The sequence below is a fragment of the Aquila chrysaetos genome, chromosome 4 (assembly GCF_900496995.4).
Source record: "Aquila chrysaetos chrysaetos chromosome 4, bAquChr1.4, whole genome shotgun sequence".
NCBI classification, from domain to species: domain Eukaryota; kingdom Metazoa; phylum Chordata; class Aves; order Accipitriformes; family Accipitridae; genus Aquila; species Aquila chrysaetos.
In genome coordinates, this window is record NC_044007.1 from 53,193,145 (window position 1) to 53,207,618 (window position 14,474).

Below are 14,474 nucleotides of genomic sequence, written 5' to 3' on the forward strand. Positions count from 1 at the left end.
GTGCTGAAATGTCCGCCAAGCCCTGGCTTCCCCTGCTTGAGCTTTAATAACTTCTGTTCTTCTGCCAGGCGATCCTTAATTAGCCATTATCAGATGACCACTGCTACATGGATGTGTTAATCTCCCCTCTGACAAGTCCATCCTTCCTAGGGAGCTAGCTCTCGGGGAGGAGGAGGCTGGAAAGTCAAGGAAAGATGAGGGATAGTGTTACGTTCACAGAGCTAATGCAGACATGTACTCATGGGCAGACTGGTCTGCAATGGGTTCCCCAAGCCATCCCAGTAAGAAAGGAGGCCTGGGGAGAGATAATGATAAACCCATAGTGTGTGTCTGAGAGAGAGACAGCTGGGCTGGCAGGATTGTTTGCTTTTCAGAAAGGAGTATTCATCCTTTTCTATATAGGCAGAAAAACATGTGCGCTTTCATGATAAAATTACATATTTCAGGTCCATCAATCTTCCAGGTTCCTTTTAAAATATGCAGCTAAGGTGGGACATAGTGAAAAAATATGAATATGGTGGCTGGATATCCGACAAGTGTGCATGAGGTATCATCTGGCTTTATGGACCAGTACAGTTCCTGACTGTTTGATAGATTATCGCATTTTTTTTATAAAATATGCATAAATATGCAAAACCGGGGTTTTCTGGGCGGTGGAAAAGATACCCATCATGGTACATGATGAAATATGTTCCTTTGAATTAAACTTATGGCAGTAGGTTTTAAAGCAGCCAGTCCCAGTCAGGCTTAACAAGGCTTAGAGGATGTAAGCTCCCCTAGAAATATCTATAGAATTATAATGCTCTAGTTAATAAAATAGATATTTAAAATAGCATAGTCAGGTAAATTAAAAGGTCTAATTTAAGCTGGTAGGAGACAGATGAAGGAAATTCTGCCAGTTAAAAAACCTACTTTTCTTCAGAGGCTGTCTTAGGAGTTTGCCTTAGAGGCAAGTATTATAAACCTTAAATCCTCTCAGCCTTGACATGACAGAGTTACCTGGAAATTTACTTACACGTGGAGACCAGATTTAAACCTTTACTTATTCAGCCTAAACCGCAATCATGTCATATGCATATTCATGTTGCACATGCACACCCATGAAGTAGACTAAGATGCTATGAGACTTTTACTGGCATGAATCATGTGTGAGTTACTCACTCATCCCAAATGAGAGCTTAGAAATTGTATTTTTTGCAAACCATCCTGACATCACGCCTGTATGCTCAGTACCACCGCGGTGGCACCGGGCCCCTACATGGCGTCTGGAGCTTCAGGTCTGTTTTACGGGAATCTGTGTCTCTGTGCTGCTGATGCCCAGTATTTCAGGCATCCTGGTTCTTTCTGTAAGGATCTGGGGAAGTGCGGAGGGAGGAGAGGAAACGAGGCAGTGTAAATAAAAAGTAGCTGAAAGTGGCTTTTCTAAAGCAAAACCAGCCACAGCTTTAAAACGTATTGCCCGCGATTCTGGTCTCTCTGGAAAGACAGAATATTTACTTCTTTAGGCTGTGTGGTTCAAGCCTGCGAACCGAAGTTACTAGAAAAGCCCGTATTTACACCTACTATCACAGAGTCATTTCAAAGGAAACAACAACAAAAAAAAACCCCAAACCCAAAACCCCACAACCCAACAGCTCCCAAAGCCCGATGCTGGCAGCGAGGGAAGGCAGAGGACAAACCCTTCCCGGCAAGCCACCTTCACAGCCGGGACCGGGAGCAAGGACCGCGGGGGTTCTCCCCAGCCCACCCCAGCCGAGAGGACTGGGCACACACGGACACCCACCGCTCCAGGGTGGCTCCGCGGCGGCGGCCGCAGGCGCGCTGCTGTCCGCGCGGTGGCGCCGTCCGCTCACGGAGACGCTCCGCGCTGGCGCAGCTCCCGCCGCTCCCCGCGCTCCGCGTCCGGGAGCTGCGCCGGCGGCCGCCGGCGGGGAAGCCCATCGTGTCCGTCCTTGGGGAACCCTTCCCGGTCCTACACGCCCGGTACGGGACGACGACTGGGATAGCTAGCGTCCTGCTGCATCCCGAGTCCTGTCTTCCCGCGTCGGTGGCCGTTCGTACGGGAATAATTCATTCACGTTGAATTTCCTTTCTCTCCGGAAAATATTGAAACCTTAAATGACCATAATAGGAATGTAATTGTGTGGTGTGTTTTTTGTTGTTGTTTTCGAGAAATCGATTTGGGCTCAAATAACTCATCTAAGCGTGTTACACCAAACCCATTCAAATAGGAAACAGGAGAACTATATTATTGCTGCTTCCTGAACTCTCTGCTTATGATCCTAATAATTAAAATGTGCGGTAATGGCTCCTGCAGCCTGTATTTCTTTGAGTAATTCTCGGAAATGAAGGGCTGATTTTCGGCCGCTGAGGGACGAGAGCGCGGAGACGAGCCCAGGCGCAGCGGCTGGGAGCCCGCCGGTGCTCCGCGCCCGGCGCTCGCCGCCTGTCGCATTACTTGGGGTAAAATAATCCCGGCGGCGGGGAAGTCCCCAGAGAAGGGATTTCCCTCCCAGTTCCTCTGGCAAATCAACTTTTTTTTTCCTTTTTCCCTTTGTTTTTCTGATGGCGATCCTCTTCCCTCCCGCTCTGCCAAGCGCTGCGAGTCGCACATCTGTCCCTGCACTAGGCAGGGAGGGGAGAGGGACGGGCCAACGCGGGGGGGGGGAAGTCGCCCCCAGCACCCCTGGGTCGCAGCGGCCGCGCGTGGGACCCTCCCCGCGGGGGTACAGTAGGGACCGTCCCCCCCACTCCGCGGCTGCGGCACACGCGGAGCTGTTGCGGCGCTGCTGGTGTCCCCCGGGGCGGGGGGGGCATGCATAAGGAGAACGATACTAACAATTCTTGAAAAAGAAAAAGTAAAAGAAAAAAGATAAAGAGAAAAAGAAAAGAAGGGGGCGGCTAAGAAAAAAAAAAAGGGCACTCCTATCCCCAAATCTCCGTGGAAGTGGGGGTTCCGTGCCAAGGCTGCTCCGCCTGCGCACTCAGCCCTGGGCGGCTCCGCGGGGGCCCGCGCCCAGCGGCGGACTCCGGCGCCGGCGCGGGGTGAGGTGGCCCCGCGGAGAGACGCGGAGCAAAGCCGCGAGGGAGCCCGCCAAGTACGGGGACCCCCACCCCGCCCCAAGCCGCCCTCCTCCTCCTCCCAGTCCCTTCCCACGACAGGCAAAACTTGACCGTGGGGAGCATCCTTTTAGGTTTGTGGGATAGGTTGTGGGGCTTTCTGTGTGTTGCTGTTTGCTTGTTGGTTTTGGGTTTGGTTTTTTTTTTTTTTTTCCTTTTTTGTGGGGGGGAAGTGTGAGTTGGTGTTTATGAGAAGCTTTATGACTCCTGATAAGCTCATCTTTGAGGACGACACAGAACTATGTTCCTTGAGGAATTGGGGTGGTGACGTCTTTTCTGATACCCGATTATTACGTGACTGGGGGAAAAAAAAAGGTATTTGATTCATGAATAAAAATCCGGACACCATCACGGGAGCAACAAACAATATTGCCCGTCTTCTAAGGTAACAAGCTGGCAAATGTTTACGAAGAGGGCTCTTGCTGAAGCGGGGTGTTTGCAAAGATTTTGTTGCTAATTGCGTATCAGACGGAAGGCTGCGAAAGGCTGTTAAGTTTGGAGACACCGAGCGGGAAGAGAAGAAGAGGAGAAGGCTGAAGGCGCTCAGTGAGGGGAGAGATCTGGGGAAGACAACATCGCACGCAGCCAGCCCGAGGCTCCCCGCCTCCGCTCCCTGCCGGGCTCGCTCGCTCTCTTCCCCCTTCCCCTTGCGCTCCCTTCTCCGGCGACATCGCGCGCTCCATCCCTCTTTCTCCTTTCCCTTGCAGACTCCACTCCAGATCTGTGCTGCTACCTACAAACTTTTTTTCCTTTATATTTTTCTTTTTTTTTCCTTCCCTCCTCTCTTTTTCTTTTTGGAGCGGATTACCCTAAAACCAGCAAACAACTAACTGCTGCTTTTGCGTCTTCTTCATCCCGCGGGTCCTTTGCCCATCGGAGAGGCGATGCCACGAGCGTTTTAACTCCTTTCGGCCGCAACTTGGGAGACAGCTCGATTCCCTCCTTCCTCCCATTTTGGGTCTTTTTTTTTAGTTCCTCTTTTTTTTTTTTTTTTAAGACCTGCCCTTTCAGTTTCGCAGCCAAACGCTCTTAGTGCCGGGTGTTTAGAGTTTAATGGTAAGGACACGAGGCGGCTCGCCGGGCCTTTCCGCAGCGCTCCCGGGGCCGGCGGGCTGGAGGGCGGCGGCGGCAGCGCTCTGCACCGGGCACCGCTCCGCGCCTCTCCGCGCCGGCACCCGGCTGCCCAGGGCGCTCGCCCCCAGGGGCCGCGCTGCCTCCCTCCCCCGCAGGATCGGCAGGGGGCTTGGTGGGTCGTGGGGTCGTTTTTTGATTTTGGGGTTTTTTTCTTTTTTTTTTTTTTTTTTTTGACAGCAGTTTTCCTTTCCCTCCCGCACAGAGTGGCAATGTGTAGCAAAGCGATCCTAGCACTCCTGATCTATGGCATAATAATGCACTGCAGCGTCTACTGCTCACCTGCGGCCGGACTTCAGTACCCGGCGCTCAGGTAGGTCCGTCCCCCGATCGGGGGCTCCGCCGGGACTCCTTCAGGCCCCCACTGCCTCGGATCTGCTAAGGGCAGGGGAATCTTACCAGGGAGGAAGGTGGAAGGGGACGTGGGGGGGAGTCATCAAACGAACCCCCCCCTGCACTTCGGCTGTGTGCCCACCCTCTCCGCCTCGGGATGGGAGCCGCCGGGATGGTCAGGCAGGGAGGGGGGTCCCCCCCTGCTGCAGCACTGGCTTCCCCCAGGGCCGCTCCCCGGGATCCCGGCGCGGTTAACATGCAGCCTCCTGTCCCCGGGGAGGGGGGAGACCTGCTCTGCTGCGGGAGGGGGCCGAGGTCCCGGCCGCATCTCGATGGCCCAGAAGCTCCCCCCACCCCTCCTGCCCCATGTCCTGCGCGGGCCCCGGCCGCTTTCAGTTGCCCGCAGCTCGCCCAGGGTGAACGGCGAGCATCGCCTGTCCGGACCTGGGGGTAGCGGGGCTGGGGCGCCGTTGGCTGCAAGCATGTGAGAGCTGTCACGGTTCGTGTAGCAGCATTGGAGTTGGCGGGGATTCAGTGTCATCCCCTGTTTACCTGTCTGTATACCACCTCCCTTCTCAAGGGGGAGAGCGGCTGGCACAAGGTGGTTTGGTTTTCTGGGTCTGATCGGAGTTGTCTTGCTGGGCTCCACTGCAGGCTGTTGCCCATGCTGTCCCTTTCCACCTGCGAGCCGGGGGCATTTGGACCCCGCTGTGTTTGGGGCAGGACTGGGGGACCCCCAGGGGCGTTGGCACAAGCGAGTTTCCCATGCTGGGCCGTGGCTGGGGGCGCAGGGTACCTGGTCAGGGACGGCCGCTTGTTCCACGCTCCTTGGGTGACCGGTGTTGCTTGGCTTGGGGGGAGTTTTGGGCTCGGTGCTGTTGTCCTGCCCCACCGGCGCTCGGCTCTATTCCGGGGTGCCCTGCGGGGTCACCGCCGTGCGGCTCAGCTGTGAGCGGGGGGGCGATGCCGGGCGCGCAAGGCTGTCCGAGGAAGGTGTCCTTTTTGGGGCTCCGAGGTGTCCTTGCACGAACCGGGAGCCCGTCGGGGCTGGCTCAGAGAGCCCTTTTCCCCGCCCCGGGCAGCGGGGCTGCGGGGCAGCGGGGTCGGTGGCCTGCGGGGCCATTAGCCGGCAGCAAGCTGGCTCTCTTCATTCAAGCGCCTGAATTAGCAGGAGTGAAACACTTTAGCGGCATCTATTATTAATACCTCCGCTAAAGCTCACAGACAAAAATAGCTGCCTGTAACGTACAATGACCTACATCGTACTGCAGAGAGGGAGGCAGAGAGCGGGGGGGTGGGGATGGGGGGGGAGGGGGGGGGGGGGAACAAAACTGGCGAGATCTCAAAGGGCTGAGGCACCATTCAACGAAAAACAACAACAGGCGAAGCCCCCCCCGCCCCAGCCCAGCCCCGGCCCGGCCCGACGGGCGCTGCGGGGAGGAGCGGGGCCCGTCCCCCGTCCCCGGCGGCGGGGCTGCCGCTCACCGCCCCGTCTCCGCCGGGGAGGCTGCTTGGCTCCCGCCCAGCCCCTGGCACACAAACGCGTGTGTGTATGTGTGCGGCAGCCTGCACGCCTGTGCGTGCGTGCGCTCCGCTCGGGAGGCACCAGCCGTGGCTATGGCAGAGAGGGGCTCTTGCTTGGGCCGGGGCGGGGGGGGGGTGTCTGGGGCTTTTCTGGGAGCACGTCTGGCGGCGGGTGGTGTGTTCCCTCCCCCTGTGGTCCTGCCCCGCAGAGGAGGCGGAGGGCGGGGATGGGGAGCGGGCGGGCGCCGAGAGGGGATGGGGGCAGACGGACGGGGCTCCCGGGGCGCCCGGGTCGGCTCCGTCGGGCGGTGGTCACCGAGGCAGCCGGGAGCCGGCGGCGGGGAGAGGAGCGGAGCGCCCCGCGGAGCCCGGCTGACTCCTTCCCCTTGCTGCTCTCGTTGCCAGGCTGGGGGATGAAGTCTACGACGAGGACGCAAACACCCTGCAGGACTTCGCCTATGACCACGAGCCCCTCGGCATAGCGAATCCGTCCTCCATGATCGGCGAGATGTACACCTTGTATTACCCACCGGAAAAGAGGTGACTGCAACTCGCGGGGTGTCAGGCGTGAATTTTGACCGGAAGCAAAACGGGTCTGCCCGAGCCGATTGGGGGAAAAAAATAATAATAATAACCAAGAAGGCAGCAGCAACCAAAAAAAAAAAAAAAAAACCAAACCCCCAAACCCGAACCCAAACAAACGACCACGCTGCCCGGGTCCCGGTGCCCAGTTCAAAGCCTAGAAGAAAGGGAAAAGCCGCCTTACCTCCAGCAGCGCGGGGGAGGGAGCGGGGGAGCCGCCCGCGCCGGGGAGGGCTAGCGATGCTCCCGCAAACGGAGCAGAAATGCCCAGCCAGCGCGGAGCCAAGCAAGTGCGGCGGGGAGGGGTCTGGGTGGGGAAGAGGGGTCCCGGGGGACGCGGGGAGATGCCGCCCTCCGCTCGCCGGCGGGGAGGGACGGCCACCGCCGCCGCCCGGGCTGCCGCACCCCGCCGCAGCCGGCTCCCGGGCCTCGCCGCTCACCCGCGGGCTCTTTCCTCCGCCCAGGCACGCCGATGGGATCTTCAACAAAGCCTACAGGAAACTGCTGGGCCAGTTATCCGCCAGGAAATATTTGCACTCCCTGATGGCCAAGCGGGTCGGGTAAGGGTTTCTGCTCGCTCTTTTCCGCGGTGGGCGTTGGTGCTGCTGGAGCGGAGGCGCTTAAAAGGCCGCGGCTGGAGGGAACAAAGCTGCCCCGGCCGGGGCTGGGAATTTGTTGTGCCGGCGGCGGGGCGGGGGGAGTCCGGCTTCCCAAACCTCAGCCGCCTCCGGCCGCGGCTCCCAGCTCGCTCCCGGCGCAGCGTGAGCCCGGCCGTCAGCGCCGGCGCTCACGGAGGTCCGTTTGGTTTAAGACGCTCGGGCATATATATATGTATATGTATATGTGTGTATATGTATATTTGTATATATGTCTCTAATTTTGTGCAATCGGCTGATTTAAAACTAGGTAGTTGGGCAGCCTCCCCGGTTTGCTGGGGGGAGCAGTCTGTCGGAAGCGATGACCGAGGGCTCGGCTGAAGCGGGGGTGGGAGGAGGGCTTGCTCGGCTGCAACCCCGCGCACCCCGAGGCGCCGGGCGGGGCTCCCCCCCCGCCGCCGGCGGCGGAGCAGGGGCGAGCCCGCTGCCACCCGCCGCCCTTCGGCAGAAGGTAACACGTTAATAAAGCCCCGGGGAGAGCAGCTTTCCCTGCCGCAATGAATAATTCATGGAGGGGAGATATTGTCTCTCCCGCCGCCGCCGCCGCCGCCGCCGCCGCCACTTGCTCGCACCGCGTGGGCGCGGCCTTTGTCTCCCCGCGCATCTTCCGCGCAACGTGTTGCGCCGGGGACAGCGGCAGCCGCGGGGCTGCGCGGAGCCGGGGTGGGGGCGGAGGGGTGCGGAAGGGGGCGGAGCGGCCCCCCCCCTGATGCAGCTGTGCTTCTCGGTGCTTGCAGCGGTGCCAGCGGCGGCCTGGGGGACGAGTCGGAACCGCTGACCAAGCGGCACATAGACGGGATCTTCACGGACAGCTACAGCCGCTACCGGAAACAAATGGCTGTCAAGAAATACTTAGCAGCCGTCCTGGGGAAAAGGTATAAACAAAGAGTTAAAAACAAAGGACGCCGAGTAGCGTATTTGTAGCGATGAGTAACCAGCCACTCCTGTGTATACAAAGTCCTGAGAGAGAGAGAGAGAGACAACAACAACAAAAAATCTAAACAAAAACAAAAGTAATTTCCAAACTGACTGAACAATCACCGCTCCTGTGTTATCTAAACATGTATTTATGTATGAAGTAAAGCCATTAAATGAATATTTTGATAATAATATTGTTTTTCTTTTGTACAAAGCACTAGAGAAACGCACAGATCTACTTTGTGGACCAATAATTAAGTTATATATAATATATAAATATATATATATAAAGACTACTACGAATACTAAAGAACAATTCTTCATATAAAGCCTGCACAAGAACAAGAATTTGCCTGAGCTGTTTATGTTTTTATATAAAATAAATAGAAAAAAAAGACAATCATTGTTTTGAATATTACTCCTATTTTTGTAACGGAAATTAAAAGGATAGTATTTTTATCCACGACAGGGTCAAAGACATTAATTTTCACCATTTGCTACTGTACATAGAGAAGGATGCCGTGCTCCCAGGGGATTATGAGGAAAATGATTTGGGAGGATTGGTGAAGCAGATTCTTCCCCCGGTGAGTCTCAAGGCAGGCTCCTTTGCCACTAGCCTCTCTGAAGGGGCAGCATCCCCCTTCCTCTAGATTTCGATTATTTTTTTTCTCTTGCTTTCTTTGATTCCAGTTGTATCTGTATTAGTGTCTCCTCAAACAATGAGCTTAGAGGATAATTCTCATGTGAAAACAACAGCTCGATCCAAATTGTGCATCTCTGTTGCCTGTTGGAGGGAGAAATAGTTAAAAAACCCCAAACGAAAATAACAACAACAACAAAAAATCAAAACAAAACCAAAAAAAAGCCAAACCGCGACCCCCAACCCCTAAATCCAGAACCAGCAGCAAGCTTAGTAAGGACTAAGCCCCGTGCACTGCTCTTCTGGCTGGCTGGGCAGAGTTGCAGAACAAAGCGAAAGTGGAGACAGGACCCGTTTGGGAAGAGTGGGGAAGTGAGCGGGGGCGGCCAGAGCCGGTACCGGAGCCGGTGCGGCAGGGTCGAGGGAAGACAGACGATCCCACCTCCGATCCGCTACCCAACTGCCCCGGGCAGCTCGGTACTGGACCTGGATGCAAAGTACAGTGTGTTACTCTCCAGTGCTGTCCATGCTTCTCATCATGTGTAATGAGCAGGGTTCTCGCCTTTGCTTTTTTCGGTCGGAGTTGCTCTTTTCTTTGATTGTTTTTTTTTTTTTCTTGTAGACCTTCCCGCCTCTCATCCTCTCTTCGCACTTTTCCGAGCTCTGTTTAACCCACCTGAGTCACCTTTTTGGGTTGTGTTCTTTTGGGGGGGAAAAAAAAAAAAAAAAAGATTGTGAACGCTCTCTCACTCCTTTGTTCTGTTTTATGCAAGCTCTTATTGTACGACTTTAGGAACCCCTGTTGTAGCTACCACTAAAGAATTATGCACTACTACGAAAGTTTTTGTTCCTTGTTTATTGAGTTTGGAGGTAAAATGTATTTTTCTACATTCTGGCTTATTGCTTAGTAAAATTTATTTCATAAAACAAACTTTTGTCATAAAAGAATGTGTAGTGTTCACCTGTGGTCCGGTTTCTAACGAGATAAACCATTTTCACCTCATCTCTCTATGTACGGACTCCTATCTTACCTTCCGCCCGAGGGCTGGCCCCGTCCCTCCGCCCGGGCAGGTGGCGAAGGAGGACACGCAGGTACCTGCTTCCTTCCAGCTCACCACACAAACCTTACAGGAGTGTTTCCAAAGAAACAAACCGAGCCCCGCATTCAAGACGTCGGAAAGCAACACCACCACCACCCCCCCCCCACCTTAAAAAAAAAAAAAAAAAAAAGTGGCAGGTAAAAACCTCCTTCCCGGGCCGGGAATAGCCGCCGGGGAGGAGGAGCGGGAGGAGCGGGCAGAGCCCGGCGGAGCGGGCAGGCGCTGCCGGCTCTGCTCCGCTCCGCTCCGCCGGGCAGCCTGGGCTGCCCGCGCTGCCGGCACCACTCCGCCGGGCCGCCCGCGCCGCCGGCAGTGCCCGCCCGGGCTGCCGGGGCAGCTCGCGCTGCCTGCCCTGCCGCCGGCGCGGGCTGCGGGGGCGGAGGGACGCGGGGCGCAGTTTGCAGCTTTCGTGCCTTCTCTTCACCTTGTAAATTGCCACGAGTTCACGGATGGCTATTTAGTGGCCCTACGATGCTGCAACACATCGGCTTGCGTTTTAGTCGTACTTCTGTTCTTTGGCAATGGGCTGTGTTTGTGTCGGCTGTGGTATAATGACATAGGGCTCTCTTGACGTTTTATTTATGACCTTATCAGTTAGAGTTCAGTGGCTACTCGCAAGCATTTTGAAGTTATCACCTAGGTTATTATCCTCTGTATGGTTTTTGGGTTTGTTTTTTGTCTTTTTTTTTTTTTTTTTTGAAACGCCAACAGCCTTACCAAAATTTGAGCAGATTTGAGATACAGTCATAGTAGGTAGATGTTAGTCTTGGAGAACTTATTTTGTGTGCAAATGAATATAAAAAGAACTTAAAGTATTATTACACACATGATATCTATAACTAGGACTTTGATAACTGTTATCTAAAGTGTGTAAAGTTTGTATTAATAAATTTTTGTAAACAATGCAATTTCGTCTAATGTTTGGGGGAGAGAAATCTAGAACCTACCAGTGAAAGCTGCATTTCATTTAAAATTTTTTTTTAATTAGTTCATTTTTAAGCAGCGTTCTTCTAACTTTTCATGCCTGGGTTATCTTTTTATTAAGTCTCCACATTTTATCATCAAATAACCTCTAACATTTTTACGGATGGCTACTCCTCTGTTCGAGTAAACTAAGCAGAACTGCTGAAGTAAAGAGCCTAGTTCCACACACACCAGCTCAATAATACTCTCAAAAATATGCAGATCGAACCAGTCGGTACTGATCGTCCATTCCTCTAACAATTCCTCTGCTTAGAAGCCGTTTATTTTAAGCGGAATCGGTATGTTTGATGAGATCTTCACCTAATCCGCTTTTAATGAACATTCTGTATGTGATAACGTGCTTCCCAGCATCACCCGGCTTGGGCAAAGGCAGCATCTTTCTTTGCACTAAAAATATACTGGGCTGTCCTAAAAAATGATACTGCAACACAGTAAAGAGTTACTTAGGTTTTACAGAGTAATAGATGGCTACAACGAAAAAACACAGGCAGTGTAGTTTGTCAGCACAAAGCAGAGGTCAGGATATCCGACCTTTAATCTTCACTTTCGTTTAGCAATAGCTGCTTATGTTTATTATTTTTATTGTAGCTCAGGGACTTTACTCAAGTATGTTGGAAAGTAACAGCAATTTAGTTTAAACTAAACTCTATTTCCTTCTAAGATCATAAAATTAAAAAACAAAGCACAGGAATTAATTGACAATTTCCTAACAATTTGTTTTTCAAAACTCTAAGTCCAGGATTTGAAACAGACTGGTCGTATCCTCTCTGCCACGAATTCACCTCCCAGGCTAGTTTCAACAACAGCATTTTACTGACTAACTGGAAAACACTGAGAGAACTTGGAAAGCTGGTGATATCAGTTGTATGTGTAAGGAATTAGTGCAAAGTGAGATAAAAGTTCCAATTAAATGCAGATTGAGTTAGAGAAGAATGCAAAAAAAATACCTGTTGCGGGGAGGGGGAGAGGACAATGATTTCTAGGACTGATAGCATAAGAAAATCAAGTCACTGTTTCCCAAAGGCAGCGTACTGTGAAAAACTGCTGTTAGGTTTATTCAGTAATTATGCAGTGCTCATACATATAAACACACTATATTTTCTGCCCATCTAAACCAAAAATGTGCTTAAAAGATACAAGCTGAAGACCTTCTTGGTATTGGTAGCTAGAGGATGAAGCTGCGGATTGATCCACCTGAAAAATAAGGTCTTCGTCATCAAGTCCTGGCACTTGTCAAAGATGTGCAGAAGATGGAAATTCTGCTGTAAATGACATAGAGGTGATCCTAGCCTCACTCTACTGGAATTCCTCTTTACCAAATCAAGTATGATTTCATGAAGAAGCTCAGCTCTATTCCCAGTGATTTAAACTGCCATCTGAAATGATACACTTGGAAAATGTGCAATACCGAATCTTAGAGCATGAGTTTTGTGAGGATTGCTGATGTTCTGTATGCTGCTATAAGACTAGCAGCAGGAATGGAGAAAGCTGGCTGAGGAAACAAGAATGACTAGACAAGACATGATTTTGGAGCCTCGCATTGTAAAAACCTCCTGACATTCAGTCAAAGTGACAAACTCCAGTTAGTTAGTGAAGGAGGCTGAACAGAGCAGGACAGACTGCTCCAGATTCCAGCCCTCAGAAATGTGGTGCAACACCACATCTGTCACAGGGCTACATAGGTTATTGAAAGCAGAAAAGCCTGGAAGAATCAATTTCTGTAGAGCCCTCATGTAAATCTGGCTGTGGCCAGCATCTGCCTTTCATAAGATTTGCTTGTGAGGGTGCTGACCTCCTTTCCGTGTGCCTCTGGAGCCTTTCAGCCTTCTTGAAAAAGCAAAGTTCATCTATTGGCTGTATACATTTTCACCTAGAGTTAAGGAAAACAGAAAATCAGGAGGAAATTTGATCTTTTGGGGGCTTGTTACTTGACACTTTTGCAGCTTAATTTCCAGTTCTAGGTGAAATAATTTAGTCTTTCTTCAGGAAAAACCTTGAGGGAAAACACATCCCTGACAATTTTAAGGACCTCATGCTTAGCCTCTAGAAGTACATGTCCTCTTAACTACACTCATAGATTTTTTAAGACCCAAGGGGACTCTCATGATCATCTACACTATCTTAGATAATACAGGGTATAGGATTCCATGGAGTCCTTCATTTAGCATTTAATTTCTGAGTGAGCTATTCTGTATAACAGCATTATTGATTGCAAGACTTGCAGGAATGGCAGATTTGCTGGAGAAGTTGTTCCAACTGTGGCAGTTTAGTGTTCCTTGTTTCAGTTTGTCTCATTTTTGAGTCCAAGAGGTTTGTAGCCTGCTGAAGAATCTCCAGTGCCTGTAGATTTTCCTCTCCATGTACGTAGTCTTAGGCAGAGATTTACTCTCCCCTATGCCTTGTCTTTGAGGTAACAAGGTTGATCTTTAAGTGCTCATTGTGAGAGAGGTTTTCCACAGATGGCATTATTTCTGAACCATTTGTATTTATTAACATCCTTGCTAAAGTGTTGAGAGTAGAAATGGTTACAGTACCTAGCAACGACCACCTCAAGGATGTGGCAAAAAGTAGTAACTTTCCTCTTCTTCCTCAGGTGCTGCTCATTGCTAACAAGGGTCACATTTGCTCTCTTGGCCATTTCATCACGATCTCTTCATAATCCTCTCACCTAGCTTCTTTTCTGGATGATTACTTCACAGGCATAGAAGCCCTGGCCTAGAAGTGACACCATTGTCCTTGGTTCCTATTTTGTGCTACTTTGTGTTAAGTTGTGTTAAAGCACTTTTTTTCAAGAGAGTTTACCTTACTGAGCTACTACTCTGGGAGGCATTCATTTTTTTCTGCACAACCACCATGCTTTGTCATCTCAGCTGCCACCTGGCACCCATTCTCACCTTTAGAAAGCATAGACCCGTTCCAGCAATGCCATTTTTGTATTTGTGTATTGCGATACATGGGCCCAATCCAGCCCAATCCAATCAGTATAATTATGCCAGAGAAGGATTTGGCCCAGTCTAAGTGCAAATCCTGGGACAGAGCAAGTCAGAATGACTCGTAGCAGGCTGCTGGCCAAATCTCCTGCTTTTGCACTTGGGTTTCTAGAGGCAATCCCATCCTGGCGTAGCTGAGGTCCCATTCACTCTAAACCCATGTGGGACATCTGGAAGTGCTTTTTGCTGAACTGACCATGGCTCAGTTACTTACCTGGAATACACAGAGAAGAGAAGTAGTTATGCATTAGAGATAATGTGGTTGAACTGCTAAGGCAGAATAAGTGTAAAACCTAATGCATCTTTTGCAATTAGTTAATTGGCTGTTGATAGTTTTTATCCAAGCCTAAAAATGGGATTTAGTTTTGAACAAGGATATTTGAGCACCAGATATATGCCAGTTTACAAGCAGTAGAGACAAGCTTCCTATGTTTGCCATTTATACAAAAGTGTTTGTTTTACAACTTCAATAATGAAATATCTAAGATAGACAGAT

General features: G+C 51.5%; 1 protein-coding gene across 10 annotated transcripts; it reads left to right on the top strand.

Moving 5' to 3' along the window:
• The first annotated feature begins 2,916 nt into the window (after positions 1–2,916).
• ADCYAP1 (adenylate cyclase activating polypeptide 1) lies at positions 2,917–10,912 on the top strand. Of its 10 annotated transcripts, none has more exons than XM_030012662.2 (7): positions 2,917–3,194; positions 4,457–4,564; positions 6,514–6,648; positions 7,155–7,250; positions 8,084–8,221; positions 8,734–8,848; positions 9,527–10,912. In XM_030012662.2, exons 2-7 carry the CDS (start codon positions 4,464–4,466, stop codon positions 9,695–9,697), a joined length of 756 nt encoding a protein of 251 aa, XP_029868522.1. In that variant the 5' UTR covers positions 2,917–3,194; positions 4,457–4,463; the 3' UTR covers positions 9,698–10,912. The 10 variants fall into 10 exon arrangements, with proteins under 10 accessions (XP_029868522.1, XP_029868512.1, XP_029868511.1 ...); XM_030012652.2 differs by lacking the exon at positions 2,917–3,194 and adding an exon at positions 3,305–3,505 and having other exon boundaries at positions 9,976–10,912; XM_030012651.2 differs by lacking the exon at positions 2,917–3,194 and adding an exon at positions 3,310–3,505.
• Positions 10,913–14,474: the final 3,562 nt, after the last annotated feature.

Excerpts from the sequence above, each read along its gene's own strand:
- ADCYAP1 (XM_030012651.2), top strand. The coding sequence starts at position 3,447 with ATGAATAAAAATCCGGACACCATCACGGGAGCAACAAACAATATTGCC. Across the intron at positions 6,649-7,154 it reads TATTACCCACCGGAAAAGAG|GCACGCCGATGGGATCTTCA; the intron begins GTGACTGCAACT and ends TCCTCCGCCCAG. Across the intron at positions 7,251-8,083 it reads CTGATGGCCAAGCGGGTCGG|CGGTGCCAGCGGCGGCCTGG; the intron begins GTAAGGGTTTCT and ends CGGTGCTTGCAG.